The 19,744-nt window shown below is 44.7% G+C and overlaps 1 protein-coding gene across 4 annotated transcripts; it reads right to left on the reverse strand.

Moving 5' to 3' along the window:
• Positions 1 to 19,258, reverse strand: LOC124040000 (prolyl 4-hydroxylase subunit alpha-1-like). Of its 4 annotated transcripts, XM_046356681.1 has the most exons (16): positions 19,184 to 19,258; positions 17,052 to 17,158; positions 15,431 to 15,527; positions 14,722 to 14,873; positions 14,301 to 14,438; positions 8,576 to 8,824; positions 8,253 to 8,464; positions 6,183 to 6,359; positions 4,749 to 4,819; positions 3,943 to 4,008; positions 2,323 to 2,422; positions 1,313 to 1,366; positions 1,060 to 1,125; positions 762 to 830; positions 548 to 644; positions 1 to 333 (listed from the first exon to the last, which is right to left on the reverse strand). In XM_046356681.1, exons 1-16 carry the CDS (start codon positions 19,240 to 19,242, stop codon positions 263 to 265), a joined length of 1,785 nt encoding a protein of 594 aa, XP_046212637.1. In that variant the 5' UTR covers positions 19,243 to 19,258; the 3' UTR covers positions 1 to 262. The 4 variants fall into 4 exon arrangements, with proteins under 4 accessions (XP_046212637.1, XP_046212635.1, XP_046212634.1 ...); XM_046356679.1 differs by lacking the exon at positions 4,749 to 4,819 and having other exon boundaries at positions 3,943 to 4,013; XM_046356678.1 differs by lacking the exon at positions 3,943 to 4,008.
• Positions 19,259 to 19,744: the final 486 nt, after the last annotated feature.

The raw sequence follows: 19,744 nt of genomic DNA on the forward strand, positions 1-19,744 counted from the left end.
CACACACACACACACACACACACACACACACACACACACCAGATAAAAAATAAAATGTGACAGATCACATGAGCAGCCAGAGCCTCAGAGAACCACTGAGTGAACTCTTGAGTTTGGAGAGAAGGAAGGAGAGGAAGGGGGTGGGGAGGTCAGAGGGCACTTCACCCCCCAGCGTGCACAGAGCCGAGAGTCAGGTGGGTCCAGGAGGAGGGATTGGAAGAGGAAGACGAGGATTAGGAAAAAGGTGTTTTATTCCGTTTGATCAGTCAGACTCGTCCAGAGTGCAACGTCTTCTGAACTCTTGGCCTCGCTCGTGAATCCACTTGTTAGACACTGGAGAGAGAAGATGAAAACTAAGCCAGGTGGACATATAAACACACACATCAAAAAACATGACATAGGAAAAAGGACCCACTGTTTAACTGCTGGAGCAAACAGTTCGCCGACAGGACACAAGGTCATTTCTGCCCTCAGGCAGACCTGAAGTTCTCAGGGTGTAGGTAATATGACAGGATTAAAGGATGTAATGAGAAATAGGCCGGCTCACCCCACTTGTTACCCACTAGGACGGGGCAGGCTGCGTGCCGCGTGCTGTAGTCACCCTCCCCGCTGGCAAACAGGTTATACCAGAACACCGCACTTCCCTGAAAACAACAGTTTACATATACACACACGCATTAAAAGACACCGTTCCTGATTTAGCAATCAAATATAATCACAGGAAAAGAATGCGATGTGAACACCACAGTTGTGAGTCTCACCTTTTTGGGCCACACTGCAGCTCCCACGTCTGTAAAGACAGTGGCGCCCCCTGATGGCACGTCACTCATCTGCAACAGAGAAGAGAGCGTCTTCAAGCCATCGGCCATGCGTACCACTCTGATAGCAGAGATTTTTCAAGTTCAACATAATTGAACCCCATTGCTGTTTAACGGAATCTTGGAAATGAGACAGATTTACACATGGGTAAATGGAAGATCGAAAGTGTATCCATAGCTATGAAATAGACCTTGAAACGGCAGATTGCTTAATGGACATGTATAAAGCAGAGATACTAACGTAAATTAACCAGGTGGCGATGCGGTTCCCGGTGCCCAACTCTTTAAACGCATCTGGTTCATCTTTCTGCAAAGACAGGGAACAAACACAAAGGGTTTAAAGTTGAATAACACTCAAGGCAAAAACCCCACCCAGATATGAACCCACTAACAACAGTAGCTGCAAGTGTGTCAGCCATCAACAGTCACCCACTGACTCTCAGTCATACACGTCATAGTTCCCTGACCAAAATAGAAAGAGAAGCCCTGTTTACCCGCCCAAAGTCAAAGTGGGGCTCGTATTGCCCGCCCACGCCGTAATTTGCCACCTGGGGAGAGAGGAAGAGAGGGTATGAACAGTGACAGATGCTGTGTTGTCATTAGAGACACTCGTGTTCAATACTGTAGAATGACCTTTCCTTCCGCTTTACCTTCACAGTACAAACACTAGTCTTTCATTGGCTCTTCCTAAGTAGCAAACAGCAGTAAAGTTCATTCCTGAACGATCAATCAAATGTATTTATAAAGCCCTTTTAACCATCAGTAGATGTCACAAAGTGCTATACAGAAAACCAGCCTAAATCCCCAAACAGCAAGCACTGCAGATGTAGTCACTGCATGGAATACATTTTTCACCCTGTTGCTATAATAGGCATATACACTGAACATACCAAACATTAGGAACACCTTCCTAATATTGAGTTGCCCACCCCCAACCCTTGCCCTCAGAACAGCCTCGTTGTCGAAAGCGTTGCACACAGATGCTGGCCCATGTTGACTCCAATGCTTCCCACAGTCGTGACAAGGTGTCTGGATGTCCTTTGGGTGGTGGACCATTCTTGATACGCACGGGAAACTGTTGAGCGTGAAAAACCCAGCAGCGTCGCAGTTCTTGACACAAACTGGTGCGCCTGGCACCTACTACCATACCCTGTTCAAAGGCACTTGAAATCTTTTGTCTTGCACATTCAACCTCTGAATGGCACAAAAAAACACAATCCATGTCTCAAGACACAAAAATCCTTCTTTAACCCGTCTCCTCCTTCATCTATACCGATTCAAGTAGATTTAACAAGTGACACACAGTACATAAGTGATTCATATCTTTCACCTGGATTCACCTGATCAGTCGATGTCATGGAAAAAGCAGGTGTTCTTAATGTTTCGTATACTCAGTGTATATTCACATCATTGGTTGCTAAACCCCATAGGTGTACTGCGAGAGTATTCACTCCTGCCAGTCCTACCAAACTCCCTCAGCCAACCGGATGTTGTGTTGCGTTACCTGCAGCTCCTCTGCCGTCTTGACATTCAGGCCGGTGATATCCTCAATGCGCTGGTTTATCTTGTCCACTACTGGATCCTCATAGGCGGTTAGCCACGCACTATGATGAGAGACGGAGAGTTTCCGAGTCGTAAAACACCTCCTGGATTTATGATCAATTGCAGCCAGGCAGCTGACTAACGTTATTACAGATGAGCATATGGCTGCATGCGTTAGTACTGTATGTTAGAAGGGTGTAAGAGAAGGAAACAGGCTGGTTGGGACAGAACGCTTCAAGGGAACCCCATATTTATCCACAAGTCTCAAAGCAAAAATGTTTTTTTATTTCTCCTTTTGATATGCTTCTATTTGAAGAATCCCCTTAGTTAATGAAAACTGTTTCTCGCCAAGGACAATGGGGCAGAGTAACCATTTGGGGTTATTCACTTAACAACAGACCCCAGTCCTTCTGTCCCTCTACGTAAAATATAAACATATTGGATTAGAAAGGTATGGGAGTTACAGAAGATTCTGTTAAGTGTCCAGCAGGCAGCAGAGTAGACTGGGCAGACCAAGATCTCATCCTTCCATTGGATAGGAGCCGCACCTCACATGGGCCCCTCGACGGGTCGAACCACGTAGAGTCAGACAAAGCCCCAGTCTCAGGCCCTGTGTTTACACACCATCATTTAAAGTGAGTGTCTGTGTGTGTCCTATGTGCATCCAGTTAATTAGCGTAGCCTGTGCATGTTATATATATGAATAAGACATGCCTTGAAGTGGCTCAATCTAGTCATACATACTGAAGTAGAAATGTGTGTGTGTGTGTGTTGAATTACTCTGGTCTATTTTTGAAGTGCTGTTATTAGGAGAGTACGGACAGAATGCTGGCTAAAATCCTCAGATATAAATGTGCCATCAGCAGCTATATCGGCTGTACAGTTACAAATATGTTTGCTGTATCAGACTGGTTGATTGAACCATTCATCTAACAAAAAGACAAATATATACAGCCTAAGAACCCGGATAACTAATGGCCATAAGATAATTCATTAAAACGTTGCATGTTAATGAGCACAACGCTTAATGTATTTAACTCATTTAGGTGAAGGGGATCAAAGGTCGTTATGAAACTAGAATCTGGGGTACCAGACTTGAGGAAAAGAACGTGGTCACCGCCATGTTTCCATTTGCTCGTCTAGGCTCAATCCGCACAAGGGGGCGCTCTATAACCGCTCCACATCAAACAGGCTTGAAGTGAGCCAAGGGGCCTGGCAGCCACCTTCCTGTAAGACGAATTCAACTTTGACTTCCACCCACACGCTGAAATAACATTCTGTAAGATACACCGGAGCCTGCACCAAGATAACCCGAAAAAAGTCCTTGTGTTTTCAAAGAAAAAGAGCAGGTAAAATTACCGTGGCTTGTCATGCTGATTAATGTCCATCATCTGATGAATTGGAAAGGAAGGGATCTGATTGGATAGGTCAGGGAGAGGGAGGGATCTGACTGGATAGGTCAGGGGGAGGGAGGTGAAACCGTAAGCAAAGGTCCACAAAGGGGTGAGGGGGAGGGATGAGCAGCGTGAAAGGGCGGACAGGGCCTCATGCAGGCCCCTCCCCTTCACCTTTGACCCCTTACCTCTTGGAGACTCTGTAATGGGCCGTGGTGAGTTTCCCTGTTTGGGGGTCATGCACGGTGGCGCGCCTTAGCTAGCTCCCGGACGGTTCACATTACAGTCACAGATCACAAAAGTGGAGGACAGACACACAGAGAGGAAGAGGAGAGACAGAGAAATAGAAAGAAAGAGACAGAGATAGAGAGAGATGGTCACTGAATGATCCAAGCAACTGTATGAAAGCCAGACTGATGCCGGGCCAGGGGCATGCGAACCATGCTGTCTAAAACCATTGCAGCAAACGACTTGCTGAGCTTGCACTCAGGTAATGGCTAGTAATGGCCACTGTCAAACTTAATTGAGATGCCACAAAAGGAAGATGAGATATTAGACTGCCCCTAACGGAACCCCGACTACTGTTAAAGGAGTCAGATAACAAGCAGAGGATACTCGACTCCTCTTCCTCCCTCTTGTTATGATCAAAGAAGTGGCAGGACGTCTTGGCAAGAGCACGGGCGCAGAATAATACCTTCTTCAAAATCAACCTACCTTCCAATATACCCTAAATATCTACATTTCACAAAAAAAGTAACTTGTTCAGGCAATAATAGCACAAGTTCCCCAAACATACAAACTATCAATTTACACTAGGCATTGTGTACAATCAGTTATATTCATTCTACGCTTAAGTCGTAGAGTTCGCGACTAGCTGTTGTGCTTTTGCCAAGGTTCCTGCCCGAAGCGGAGGGGGTGCAGAGGGATTTGGCGTTACAGACAGAGACACGGTTTGGGTTACAGTGTTGTGCCCATCCCTGCCTGCTGGTCTTACCTCTTGCTGATGCGATAGTGGGCGGTCTCCAGCACACCAGTAATGGGGTTGGAGATGGTGGCCCGGCGCAGCTGTGGAGCCAACAACCAACCGGCCGAGAGGACACGGGTTACAGGGACAATCCCTGTTACACACTGGCTGGCTGCTGGACCCACATACACTACTAGGCTACATTAAGTCTGTGCTGTGTGTCCCTGCCGGGTTCCCTTACCCTCTCCAAGAGCTGAACCACAGCTTGAGTTATGGATCTCCATCATTGACGTCAATACACGATTTATCCAAAAGTCAGATATGTGTTTGATATGAAGCTACGATTTGGTTATGATCGTTTGAGGTGATGTTCATTGCCGGGTCAAAACTCCCTTTTAGTTCGAACTGAGCTATCAAATACTACTGTATGAGCCAAGCAAGTGGGATGTTGCTCTTATCCAGCCAGTGTGTAACAAATAAACAAAAACACACACATTGTACACAGTCAGGTCCTCAGGCAGAGTGGACATCCCCAGTGTTCTTATGGCAGCAATGGAACGTGCATATTACACACATTTTAACCAGTGGAGGCTGGTGGGGCGAGCTATAGGAAGGCGGGCTCATTGTAAAGGCTGGAATAAAAGAAATGGGACCGTATCCAACACATCAAACATATGAAAAACATGTTTGAATCCGTTCCATTTATTCCATCCAGTGCTGGAAAAAAATACCCAATGTTCATACTAAAAGTAAAAGATACCTTAATAGAAAATGACTCAAGTAAAAGTGAAAGTCACCCAGTAAAATACTACTTGAGTACATATACTTAAGTATCAAAAGTAAATGTAATTACTAAAATATAGTTAAGTATCAAAAGTAAAAGCATAAATCATTTCATATTCCTTATGTAAAGCAAACAGTTTTTTTAATGACTTTTTTTTAATAGGTAGCCAGGGCAACTCTCCAACACAGAGGTAGTAGGGATGACCAGGGATGTTCTCTTGATAAGTGTGTGAATAAGACAATTGAATGCTGAGCATTCAAAATGTAACAAGTACTTTTGGGTGTCAGGGAAAATGTATGGAGTAAAAACGGCATCATTTTCTTTAGGAATGTAGTGAAGTAAAAGTAATCCAAAATATAAATAGTAAAGTAAAGACACCCCCCAAAAAATATTAAGATGTACTTTCAAGAATTTTTACTCAAGTACTTTACACCAATGACTCCATCTCAGCCATTAAAATGAGCCTGTCCTCCTATAGCACCCTCACCAGCCTCCACTGATTTTAACGCCTACCACATCTAGGGTTGAAAAATCCCAGAGACTTTCCCAAAACTGTCCTCCAAATGAGAATTCTGGAAAATCTTGGAATTTTTGGGGAAAACTGGAAAAATTACTGGAATTTTGCAACCCTTACCACACCCCAGACCTTGGCTTCCCCTGAGGGTGGACCTTGAACTCACCCTGGGTTTGGCCAGCTCTTTGACCTTCTCGATCTCGCTGTTGGAGAGGATGTCATGGTAACGGATGATGCGTGGGCGGTCCCACTCGTCCTCCTGCTTGACGGGACCCAGCACGTATAGGGGGTGACGGTTGTTGTCAGAGTAACGGCAGAACATACGACTCTGACGCCGCGGGGTCTGAGATAGGGGGAGGGAGAGAGAGACAGAGAGATCATTATCATATATAAATCACAGAGGGTCACAAACTTGCAGATAATTTGCTATGGTATCTGACCCAAACATTACGGGACATATATGGGACATTCTCACAGTTCTGGCCATTGCTATAGCTACTGGCTTAGAATCTATCAAGGCACGGTTCAGCGAGTGCACACACACACACACACACACACACCCACTCTAACCCACACACACAAACACACACACACACTTGTTCATCCAGGCTTCCGCCTCGTTGCCAAACATAATGACTAGAGTAAACAGATCCATCTATGGACAGACAGACGGGCTGAAGCAGAGCCAGGGGGAGAAGCAGGGAGCGGTGTATGCAGGAGAGAGGACATAGAGAATCATTAAGGAGATTCACGCAGCAGAGGAACATGTGCCAAAAGATCCCCATTGTCCTGCCCAAACATCGAACTGGTCTCTCTCTCTCGGATGAGCATATGGCTTAGGAAATACCCACCCATATATACTGAACAAAAAATATAAAATTTAACATGCAACAATTTCAAGGATTTTACTGAGTTGCAGTTCATATCAGGAAATCAGTCAATTTAAATAAATAAGACTCTAATCTATGGATTTCACATGACTGGGAATAAAGATTTGCATCTGTTGGTCACAGATACCTTAAAAAAAAGGTAGGGACGTGGACCAGAAAAAGTCAGTCTCTGGTACGACCACCATTTGCTTCATGCAGTGCGACACATCTCCTTAGCACAGAGTTGATCAGGCTGCTGTGGACTGTGGAATGCTGTCCCACTCCTCTTCAATGGCTGTGCGAATTTGACGGATATTGGCGGGAAATGGAACACGCGGCCTTACTTGTCGATCCAGAGCATCCCAAACATGCTCAACGGGTGACATGTCAGGTGAGTATGCAGGCCGTGGAAGAACTGGGACAGCAATCGTCTACAGATCCTTGCAACACGGGGCTGTGCATTATCATGCTGAAACCGGATGAATGGCACGACATTCATCTGGTGCCGTCAGGATCGAGTCGCGGTATCTCTGTGCATTCACAATGACATCGATAAAATGCAATTGTGATCGTTGTCCGTAGCTTACGCCTGCCCATACCATAACCCCACCGCCACCATGGGGCACTCCGTTCACAACGTTGACATCAGCAAACCGCTCGCCCACCCAACGCCATACACGCGGTCTGCGGTTGCGAGGCCGGTTGGATGTAGTACCAAATTCTTTAAAAGGACGTTGGGAGAAATGAACATTTAATCCTCTGGCAACAGCTCTGGCGGACATTTCTCAAGTCAGCATGCCAATCGCATGCTCCCTCACTTGAGACATGTGTGGCATTGTGTTGTGTGACAAAACTGCACATTTTAAAGTGGACTTTTATTGTCCATAAGGTGCAGCTGCGTAATGATCACGCTGTTTAAACAGCTTCTTGATATGCCACACCTGTCAGGTGGATGGATGATCTTGGCAAAGGAGAAATGCTCACCAACAGGGATGAAAACACATTTGAACACACAATTTGAGAGAAATAAGCTTTTTGTGCGCATGGAACATTCCTGGGATCTTTTAAACACTTTACATTTTGCATTTATATTTTCGTTCAGTGAAATATAAAGCCTTTCAAGACGAGTAGGACTTAAGCCATTTAAACATCAAAATACATAGCCATTAGAAGTTGTGCATGCAGAGTGTGTGTGTTAGTACCAGTGGAGGCTGGTGAGGGGAGGATGGATCATAGTAATGGCTGGAAAGAAATTAATTGAATAGTATCAAACACATGGAAGCCATTTTCATTTATTCTATTCCAGCTACTATTAGGAGTCTGTCCTCCGATTTAAAGTGCCACCAGTGGTCAGTACAGCCTCTCACCATCTTGATGCCCTCGCCGCGACACAGCTGTTCGTACTTCCTCCTCTCAGGCAGGTAGTCTGCAGGTCTGCCCTTCTTCTCAGACACCTCCCGCTTCTCGCGCTCTCTCTTCTCCTTCTCCTTCAGGCCCTCCTCTGCCTCCACCTTCTTCTGCTTGGCCAGCTGGTACTCAAAGTACTTCAGGTTGCCATTGGCTCGCTGGTGGGCAGAGTCTGAGGAACACAGCAGACACATTTAGGACTGAAGATGAGAATCTACTCAGTATTGTCCTGTGCATTACAATCAAGACATGAAATGCATATGAAACACAAATATCCACTCACCCAATTTCAGCAGTCTCTTGGTGTAGTCCAAGGCTCTCTCTAGCTCCCCCTGCTGGTAGATAGAGTAGCTGAGGTAATCCAGGATGGTCACCATGTCCACGGTGGACTCCTCTCCCCCGTCCAGCTGTTTCAGGGCCTGCTCCATCCACAGCTCCGTGTGGTAGTAGTCTGCATCAGAGTAGGCGATCTTCCCCAGCTCAAAGCAGTCCTCCACCGTCATCGGGCTCATAGTGACATCCGTATTGGTTCCTGTGTGTAGACATGAGTGAGTGACACACACGCATCCGACACACACATAGACTCATCTCATCAGCATAAAAATTCCATCTCGGCAGCATTTGCATACAGTGCATTTCCATGGCATTACATGGTTTTTCAAGACTTCATGTGGAATAAATGGGGCTTTCCCCTGCATGTTGTGAGCCCTGTGCAGGGTTTCCCTCCGTAACAGTAGCAGCAATCACTGAAGCTATAACAGAACTTCCGCCGGCAACACGCCCACGGCTAATCCACTCCTGGTATGCAGCTCTCTCCACATGCCTTTCCCTGCCTGCCCCTCACCCCCCTCACCAGGCAGTTCCCTCATGGAGATGGTATGCGTTTCCAGCCAGTAGGTGCCTAAATGACTATCACCTCATAGCACTCACATCTATAGCCATGAAATGCTTTGAAAGGCTGGTCATGGCTCACATCAACACAATCATCCCAGTCACCTTAGCCTTACTCCAATACGCATACCGCCCCCAATAGATCCATAGATAACGCAATCTCTATTGTACTCCACACTGCCCTCACTCACCTGGACAAAAGGAATATCCAAGGTAAGAATGCTTCATTGACTACTGCTCGCATTTAACACCATAGTCCCCTGCGAGCTCATCGCCAAGCTCAGGTAACACCCTCCCTGGACATTCCCTCTGCAATTCGGGAAGGATATTGACCTCATCCCGTCAGTCGAGGATGCCTGGTTGTTCTTTAACCTCACTAGGGTAGAGGGATCCAGAAGCTAGGATATGCATATAATTGGTCGATTTGGATAGAAAACACAAGTTTCCAAAACCGTTAAAATAATGTCTGTGAGTATAACAGAACTGATATGGCAGGCAAAAACCTGAGGAAAATCCATCCTGGAAGTGCCTTTATTTTGAAATGCCTGTTTTTCCATTGAAAGCCTATCCACCATACAAAGACTTATGACGCAGTTCACGATCCCCATTGATTCAGGCTTTTACTCTGAAAAATGAGGGAGGAACACCCCTTTCAATGTGAGGACAGTGGACATTTCCAAACATGAGTCCAGCGTGTGACCGACCGGGTGTGCGCCTTTCTTGTTTCTCCTTTTCTATTGACGAAGCTATTGTCCGGTTGAAATATGATCGATTATTTATGACAAAAACAACCTGAGGAATGATTATAAACATCGTTTGACATGTTTCTACAAACTTTTATGGTACTTTTTAGATTTGTCATCTGCATGCTGTGACCGTGCTTTGTTCCAATGGATTACAAAACACACAAACAAAAAGAGATTTTTGTATATATAGAGGGAATTTATCGAACGAAACAAACATCTATTGTGTAACATGGAGTCTTGGGAGCGCTACCATAAGAAGATCATCAAAGGTAAGTGATAAATTGTATTGCTATTTCTGACTTTTGTTACTTCTCTTCTTGGCTGCTAACTGTTCGCAATGATTTGTCTGCTGGGCACTGTTCTCAGATAATCGCGTGGTTCTCTTTTGCCGTAAAGTACTTTTGAAATCTGACACCGTGGTTGGATTAACAAGAAGTTCATCTTTAAACCGATGTATAACACTTGTATGCTTCATTAATTTTTATAATGAGTATCTCTGTTTTTGAATTTGGCGCTCTGCAATTTCACTGGATGTTGGCCATGTCGAACGGTAGCGCTTCACACCCCCGAAAGAGGTTAAAAGTCATTTCCTCACCATCTTAAATAAGCATGCCCCTTTCAAAAATTTAGAACTAAGAACAGATATAGCCCTTGGTTCACTCCAGACCTAACTGCCCTCGACCAGCGGACTGCACTAGCATCGAATAGTCCCCGCGATGCGATATGCAACTTTTCAGGGAAGTCAGGAACCAATACACGCAGTCAGTCAGGAAAGCAAAGACTAGCTTTTTCAAACAGAAATTTGCATCCTGTAGCTCTAACTCCAAAAAGTTCTGGGACACTAAAGTCCATGGAGAATAAGAGCACCTCCTCCCAGCTGCCCACTGCACTGAGGCTAGGTAAATCTGTCACCAACGATAAATCCACGATAATCAAGAATTTCAATAAGCATTTCTCTACGGCTGGCCATGCTGTCCTCCTGGCTACCTCAACCCCGGCCAACAGCTCCGCACCCCCCGCAACAAATTTCCCAAGCCTCCCCAACTTCTCCTTCACCCAAATCCAGATAGCAGATGTCCTGAAAGAGCACCAAAACCTGGACCCGTACAAATCAGCTGGGCTAGAAATTCTGGACCCGCTCTTTCTAAAATTATCCACCGCCATTGTTGCAACCCCTATTTACCAGTCTGTTCAACCTCTCTTTCATATCGTCCGAGATGCCTAAAGATTGGATAGCTGCCGCAGTCATGCCCCTCTTCAAAGGGGGTGACACTAGATCCAAACTGTTATAGACTGATATCCATCCTGCCCTGCCTTTCTAAAGTCTTCGAAAGCCAAGTCAATAAACAGATCACTGACCATTTCGAATCCCACCGTACCTCTCCGCTGTGCAATTCGGTTTCCGAGAGGGTCACGGGTGTACCTCGGCCACGCTCAAGGTACTAAAAAATATCTTAACCGCCATCGATAAATGACAGTACTGTGCAGCTGTCTTCATCGACCTGGCCAAGGCTTTCGACCTGTCAATCACTCTATTCTTATCGGCAGACTCAATAGCCTTGGTTTCTCAAATGACTGCCTCGCCTAGTTCACCAACTACTTATCAGACAGAGTCAAAACGGAGGGCCCGTTGTCCAGACCTCTGGCAGTCTCTATGGGGGTACCACAGGGTTCAATTCTTGGGCAAACTCTTTTCTCTGTATATATCAACAATGTCGCTCTTGCTGCGGGTGATTCCCTGATACACCTCTACGCAGGCAACGCCATTCTGTATACATCTGGCCCTTCCTTGGACACTGTTAACTAACCTCCAAACGAGCTTCAATGCCATACAACACTCCTCCGTGGTTTCCAACTGCTCTTAAACGCTAGTAAAACCAAATGCATGCTTTTCAACCGTTCGCTGCCCACACCCGCCCGCCCGACTAGCATCACAACTCTGTACGGTTCTGACTTAGAATATGTGGACAACTACAAATACCTAGGTGTCTGGCTAGACTGTAAACTCTCCTTCCAGACTCATATTAAACATCTCCAAACCCAAAATTAAATCTAGAATCGGCTTCCTATTTCGCAACAAAGCCTCCTTCACTCACACCGCCAAACATACCCTCGTAAAACTGACTATCCAACCGATCCTCGACTTCGGCGATGTTATTTACAAAATAGCTTCCAATACTCTACTCAGCAAACTGGACGCAGTCTATCACAGTGCCCTCCGTTTTGTTACCAAAGCCCCTTATAACACCCACCACTGCGACCTGTATGCTCTAGTCGGCTGGCCCTCGCTACATATTCGTTGCCAGACCCACTGGCTCCAGGTCATCTATAAGTCGATGCTAGGTAAAGCTCCGCCTTATCTCAGCTCACTGGTCACGATAACAACACTCACCCGTAGCATGCACTCAAGCAGGTATATTTCACTGGCCATCCCCAAAGCCAACACGTACTTTGGCCGCCTTTCCTTCCAGTTCTCTGCTGCCAATGACTGGAACTAATTGCAAAATTCGCTGAAGCTGGAGACTTATATTTCCCTCAATAACTTTAAGCATCAGCTATCTGAGCAGCTAACCAATCGCTGCAGCTGTACATAGCCCATCTGTAAATAGCCCACCCAATCTACCTACATCATCCCCATATCATTTTTTGTTTACTTTTCTGCCCTTTTGCACAGCAGTATTTCTATTTGCACATCATCATCTGCTCATCTATCACTCCAGTGTTAATCTTCTCAATTGTAACTACCTCATTACTATGGCCTACCTCCTCACACCATTTGCACACACTGCATATAGACTTTCTTTTTTTTATTTTGTGTTATTGGCTGTACGCTTGTTTATTCCATGTGTAACTCTGGGTTGTTGTTTGTGTCGCACTGCTTTACTTTATCTTGGCCAGGTCACAGTTGTAAATGAGAACTTGTTCTCAACTAGCTTACCTGGTTAAATAATGGTGAAAAATAAAAAATGTAATTAATTTTTATTTTAAATCAACACAGGGACTCCTCAGGGGTGTGTGCTTTGTCCCCCCTTGAACTCAGTATTAACCCATGAATGTGTGGCCTAACACAACTCCAACATCATCATCAAGTTTGCAGACAAGCCGGTGGTAGGTCTGATCACCAACAATGATGAGGCAGCCTGTTAGAGCATGGAGCTTGCAACGCCATGGTTGTGGGTTCGATTCCCACAGAGGACCAGTACGAGAGAAAAATGTATGAAATGTATGCAATCACTACTGTAAATCGCTCTGGATTAGAGGGTCTGCTAAATGACTAACATTAAGGGAGGTGGTCAGAGACCTGGCAGTGTGGTGCCAGCACAACCTCTCCTCAACGTCAGCAAGACAAAGGAGCTGATCGTGGACTACATGAAATGGAGGGGTGAGCACACCCCCCATCCACATTGACGGGGCTGTAGTGGAGCAGGTCGAGAGCTTCAAGTTCCTCGGTGTCCACATCACTAAGGAATTAACATGGTTTACACACACACCCTAACAGTTGTGAAGAGGGCACAACAGTGCCTCTTCTCCCCCGGGAGGCTGAAAAGATTAGGCATGGGCCCTCAGATCCTCAAAAAGTTCTACAGCTGCATCTTGTCTGGCTGCATCACCACTTGGTGCGGCAACTGCAAACCACAGAGTGTGGTTCGTAAGGCTGAGTACATTACTGGGGCCGAGCTCCCTGCCATCCAGGACCTCTATACCGGGAGGTGTCAGAGGAAGGCCCAACGAATCGTCAAAGACTCCAACCACCTTAAGCCATAGACTGTTCACTCTACTGCCGCACGGCAAGTCTGGTACCAACAGGACCATGAACAGCTTCTACCCCCAAGCCATAAGCCTGCTAAACAAGACTGCTAAATAGCGCATCAAATGGCTACCCGGACTACCTGCACTAACCCTTTTTTGCACTAACTCTCTTATACTGACTCTATACACACACACTAGACTCTACCCACACACTCACATATACGTACACTGATACCCCAACACACACACACACACACACACACACACACACACACACACACACACACACACACACACACACACACACACACACACACACACACACACACACACACACACACGCTGCTGCTACTGTCTATTATCTATAATGTTGCCTAGTCACTTTACCCTTACCTATATGTTCCTGGTACCCCTGTAGATAACCATATTATTTTCACTCCTTAATCACTGTGTATTTATTCCTTGTGTCACTATTTCCATTTTTAATCATGAACTCTGCATTGCTGGAAAAGGATCCACCAGTAAGTATTTCACTGTTAATCTATACCCGTTGTTCACAAAGCATGTGACGCATATATTTAAAGCCCCTAGCCTCTACCTCCCTGCCCAATCACCCCTCACCAGGCAGCTCTCCCGTGGAGATGGTTTGCGTGTCCAGCCGGTAGGTGTCCTGCAGCCTCATCAGGGCCTTGGCTGCCCCCGTCTGGTCGTCATCATTGGGGAAGTGCTGTCTCTGGATGGTCAGGTTGGAGATGAACCCTGGAGTATGGGAAGGAAAGATTGCAAAGCTCAATTCTATTATACGAGATCTTCCCTCAAGGTGGTACAGATGCTAAAAGATGCTTGGAAAACAATCTTGTTCCTCCCTGAGTGGGAAAAGACCCTGTTCCCATCACTTTAATGAAAAAAATGCTTCTGATTATATCTTTTGAAAAAATTACTTGTCAATTAGCACGTAACAATCATTTGGAAGGATGAATCTTTATGTGGTAATAGAGCATGTATACAGTCGTTATAATAGAGGCCTGTGAGTAACCCTGACCATCAGACATGTCCTTGAGAACCAGGCTCTCCAGCTCTCCCCACTCTGTGTTGAGTCTCTTCATCAGCTTGAAGGCGTTGACCGGGTGGCCCAGGAAGCCCTCTGGGTCCTGCGTGGCCGTGGCCGACAACACGTCCAGCTTCTGAGCCCACCTGGACACGTCGCGGAGGGGAAAACACATTCAGTATACGACTCCTGGAAGCAAACAGTGATTCCTTGTCTGATTGCATTTCTACGTATGACACACATACATCATCGTATTCGTGTACTCCCTATACAGACAAACATAAACGCAAAACCTGTCCCTCAGCACCATTGAAAGGCAATAGATAAAGAGATCAGTTGCGTCATGTCCTGGACTTGACACACCCAGTTGGTTCATTGACGGTGTCTCTTTATAGTAACACAATAAGCCAGAGAGGAAAACTAGGTGTCTTGTTAGCCGGGCCCATTTTAAGTGATATGACACCCTCAGCAATATGATACCCACTGGGGGTGTTGCTGTACAGGTGGCATTGTGAAGAAGGATATGGAAAATGATTCTCTTAGTATTTATACCATTGTGTGTATGCCCGTGTGGGAGAGAGTAAAGTGAGCAAGAACGAGAGAGTAGCTATCTGGTCATTTGAGAGTGAGTGACAAAAATAGCGAGATAGGGCTAGAGAGATAAAGCGACTAAGGAGGGGGGGGGGGGGGGCTCTCCTCTCACGTTTTGACTTGCTCCAGCTTGCTCTCCTCTGCTCTGATGTAATCCTTCAGAGAGGTGACCAGGTCCTTTTCTGTGTACAGCAGATCTGTCATCTGACCTGGGGAACACAAGTGAAACCGGGGTCAAAGGTTGTATAAATGTTGAATACATGGAAGAGCTATACGTGTTTGTAATGCTTATGTCTGTGATAAACACATTTCTACCCCTAGGGTTAAGGTTTGTGACCAAGACAGGATGGTAATGATAAAAGTCATTTCCATTAATTTTTTAAAAGACCCATGAGCCCCAATGTGAAGATTATAGGAGCATATCAAACTGGGTGTCAAATAAAAGCTAAGAGTCTATATTTTTGTGAACAAAGGCATGTATACATTTTTCAACGATTTTCCATCCTAAAAATGAGGAATGAGCAAAGGCTTTAGATTTCTGGGGAACATTGAAAAAGGCGTGTTAGAAAACATCTCCCATTAAAACGTTTTCAGAGGTATTAAAAACACGTCATAACACAGTAACGTTGAGGTGAAGACCCCTGGCAACTAATATCAACACTTCTATTAAGCGTTGGAGAAATTATTCTGTAAGTTTAAGAAACATTGCCTTTGTGCCTTGAAATTCCATTACCAAAAAACCCACATATTTATATTGTATAATTTCTCTCCCTTATGAGGGGGGAGGATAATGGAAGTGCACAGAAGTAACAAGTAAAGGTAGACCTGTCAATGAGTTAGTGTTCATACTGATGTTAATTTTGTTGATTCATGAAGTATTAATTTAGTTATAATTTAATTCATATTAATTATAATTTAATTCATATTAATTAAGGGCTCCCGAGTGGCGCAGCAGTCTAAGGCACTACATCTCAGTGCTAAAGGCGTCACTACAGACCCTGGTTCGATTCCTAGCTGTACCACAACAGGACGTGATTGGGAGTCCCATAGGGTGGCGCACAATTGGCCCAGCGTCGTCCGAGTTAGGGTTTGGCCGGGGTAGGCCGTCATTGTAAATAAGAATTTGTTCTTTAACTGACTTGCCTAGTTAAATAAATAAAAACAATAAAGTGATTAAAACTCAAAAATTCGGATCCCAAAATCAGTAACCGAATATCTGATATTGAATGGGCTACAATGGGAAATCATAGGTCACAAACCATATATGGGTTCACAAGTTTGTACAGCACAGTAGAGATAGTTCAGTACAGTACACAGTAGAGCACACTAGAGTACACTATAATGCACTGTGTTGTACTGTAATGAACTATATTCTACTTGACTGTACAGTACTCTACTTGAGCTCTACTGTGCTGTAGTTTGATGTAGACATGGTTCAGATTTGGTTACCTCAATTCTGTTACCGGGTGTGAAACCACTTCACTTACAGTAGTTCAATAACCAAAACAGATTATTTTAAAAAGCCTGTGTGTCATGTCCTAGCTGACAACCCATTCTTTCTGCAGACATCGTTAAATGAGATCAACTGGTTTTGTTTGGCATACACTAAGTGAAAGGGGGAAAAAAATCTATGTCTCCGCGCAATCACATGAACGTGGAATTGCCCTAAACCTACTGAATAAAGGGATCTATAAAGGATTGTTCATGGAAAATAGAAGGAGGGGGATGTTTACCGATGGAGGTGAAGAAATCTTTGTCAGCGGAGGATGTGTAGAAGAGACAAGTCAACAACACACACCAGACACCCCTCGGCACCATCTTTGCACTGCTGCACAGGGGTCTGTAAGAGAGAGGGAGACGAGATGTTAGTCTGTTACGTATCATATTAATACCTGTGAGATGTAAGGGCACTTGCGTGTCTCAGCATGCTAACTGGCTGAGCAGAAGCTCCTATTAATTTGTTGCCTACACTGGGAGATGGTTTTGCCAGGCTTGCCTCCAGAACCAACTGAGTGAATATGTAACCAATGCCAACTCATGCCCCCGGCGTGACCCACTCTGGTCCTTTCACTGCTCCCAGAAGGCCCTAGTTCTTTACACAATTACTATTGTGTAACTCGTGTTGCTCCTAAAAAAAACACTTTGTAGACTCAAAGCGAGGATTTTCAATTACTTTTAGTCTATGGAAAAAAAACATGTTTTCATTATACAGTGTCTATCTACAACAACAAAACCAGACTTGACACTCAGTTGTTGAGTCACACAGTGACCACTTGAGACAAAGAGGACAGTACTCTGTCTGACCAGAGGGCATTTGAGGCTTTTAGGATGATGGAGTACACATGCCGGCCAGTGCAAGCAGCAGCCCGCATCCCAAGGAGCGCAAGGAGCAGAGGGGGGTCAAGGTGGGAGGGTAAGGCTTGATTTCCCACACACGACATCACACCAGCCTTTTGGGCAGCCCAAGTATTTACGATGGGCAAATCAACTACCCGGGAGAGTGCACAAGTTCACACAAAAGGCTGGAGTGCAGAAGGTACAGTAAAGTAAACAAACAGGCCAATGGGCTTAATTTACTTTCATGTTGGTCTGGATTTGATATCTGATAGGTACCCTTGAAACAGACATGCAACACCTAAACAGAGGCCCAGGACAGATGACCATCACTCAACCCTGTCTAGGAAAATGTAAAGTAGGTCTCATCACCAAATGGTCTGGAATGTGGGAGATGTGACTCTACAAGACTACCGACAGCTAGGCTATTAGGTTAAGAGAACTCGCGAGGACACGCAGAGGCGATGTGTCTGTAATCGGCTAGTACTGTTCACTAAAACGGTTTATAATTGTTCAATAACACACGCTGACACAGCCATGTTGTTTACAAGCTGCCTTAATTGGTTGAGGAAAACGTATTCCAGCAGTTGACTGGGAACGTTTGAGTCAATGAGTGATAAACTGAATGTATAGCCAAGCTTACTGTTGGAGAGGTTCCGGCTCCGGAGTGAAATTAGGGGAGACAAGTCTGCCACGTTCATGCCCCTCCCCCATTGCTGGGGATTTTGGGAGCTCCCCTATCAAAAAATATATTTCTTAGAAGCCCTACCTCCAATAACCAGAGTCTGACTGCAAAATTAAAGATTGGTAATAAAGGGAAGTTACATTCGCTTGAGTTTCATTTTCCACATCTGGTATTTTATTATTCTGGCCCTGCAGTAGCTGACTAAACTCAATGAACTTCCTTCACAATGGAGATGAGTTGGGTCAGCTAACTTCATCCCGCAGCTATGTTTCTGAACGATCTGCACGTAGGCAACTCTTCTCTTGAAATAGCTAAATTGTCGCAACATGTGTACAATAACGTCCCAACCAATCGTTTCCAGCAACATGTTACTGTTACGTGTGGAATGGGGGGGAAAAAACACATTGGAGATAAAAACATCGAGCTGAAGCTACATTTTACTGCAGGTGCGACATACAACTTTTTGATACGTTCACACATTGTTGCTACTGTCCAGCAGGGCAAATCAAAGCCAAGCCAGATAACAACACAGCATCAATAGCTAAAATCGAGCTAATGTTTCATTTGCAACAACGATGTGGCTGACAAACATTTTTTTCCCCAATGTGTTATTTCATAAAGGAATGCAGCAGACCAAAACGAATAGCTGTTTAGCCATTAGGTCCAGAGTGACTGAGGACATGTCCAGACGTTTCCTCCAATAAATACGACAGTGAGCGATATCATGCAATAATTAATGACATATTTTGGTACCTTTTTCAGCCCAGCAATTCGTTCGGAAGGGGGTTAAATCCCCACGTCAATTGCCACTGCTGTTTTCTCCAAATCCTCGGTATTTGTACTGACCTGCAGTGAGCTGGTAGGTTAACGTGCCAGTAATCCTTCCCTTTTTTCTTCCGTGACATTTTACAGGATGGTAAATGTCGCCACCTGGCGGCTGTATTTAAACAATGAGTGAAATAGTCGTGTTTTAATGTACTTTTACTCAAAACTACTGAAATCAATCTTCGTATTTACGGAGTAAATGGATTATGGACAATTATGGCCAAGCAAAAATAAACAAATAAAATAAACAGCGATGAGTGGTGGTTCTTGGATACATTTTTTTTGCATGGAGAGTACTTTTTTTTTTAAATGGTACAATTTCGAGAATAAGCAATATTTCGAGAATTAAGTCAAAATCTAATTTGGTGAATAAAGTGTCATTATTTAGAGAATAATCTCTACATTTCATTTCGAGAATAAATATTTAAAAAATAAAGGAAGTAGACATTTTCACAATAGTCGTAGTTACATTTCAAGATTAAAATGTGTATTTTTTATTAACCCTTCATGTTTTTGTTATTCACCTAATGTTCGCGGATCTGATGGATCCACAACGTTGGGTTTTTAAAACAATACAGGCAT

The sequence above is a fragment of the Oncorhynchus gorbuscha genome, linkage group LG07 (assembly GCF_021184085.1).
Source record: "Oncorhynchus gorbuscha isolate QuinsamMale2020 ecotype Even-year linkage group LG07, OgorEven_v1.0, whole genome shotgun sequence".
Lineage (NCBI taxonomy): Eukaryota > Metazoa > Chordata > Actinopteri > Salmoniformes > Salmonidae > Oncorhynchus > Oncorhynchus gorbuscha.

Bases quoted from the DNA above. Each gene is read 5' to 3' on its own strand.
- LOC124040000 (XM_046356681.1), bottom strand. From the start codon at position 19,242: ATGTCACGGAAGAAAAAAGGGAAGGATTACTGGCACGTTAACCTACCA. The intron at 645-761 runs GTGAGACTCACA...TGTTGTTTTCAG, and splicing joins CTGCAGTGTGGCCCAAAAAG to GGAAGTGCGGTGTTCTGGTA. The intron at 334-547 runs GTGAGCCGGCCT...TTCTCTCTCCAG, and splicing joins CCTAGTGGGTAACAAGTGGG to TGTCTAACAAGTGGATTCAC.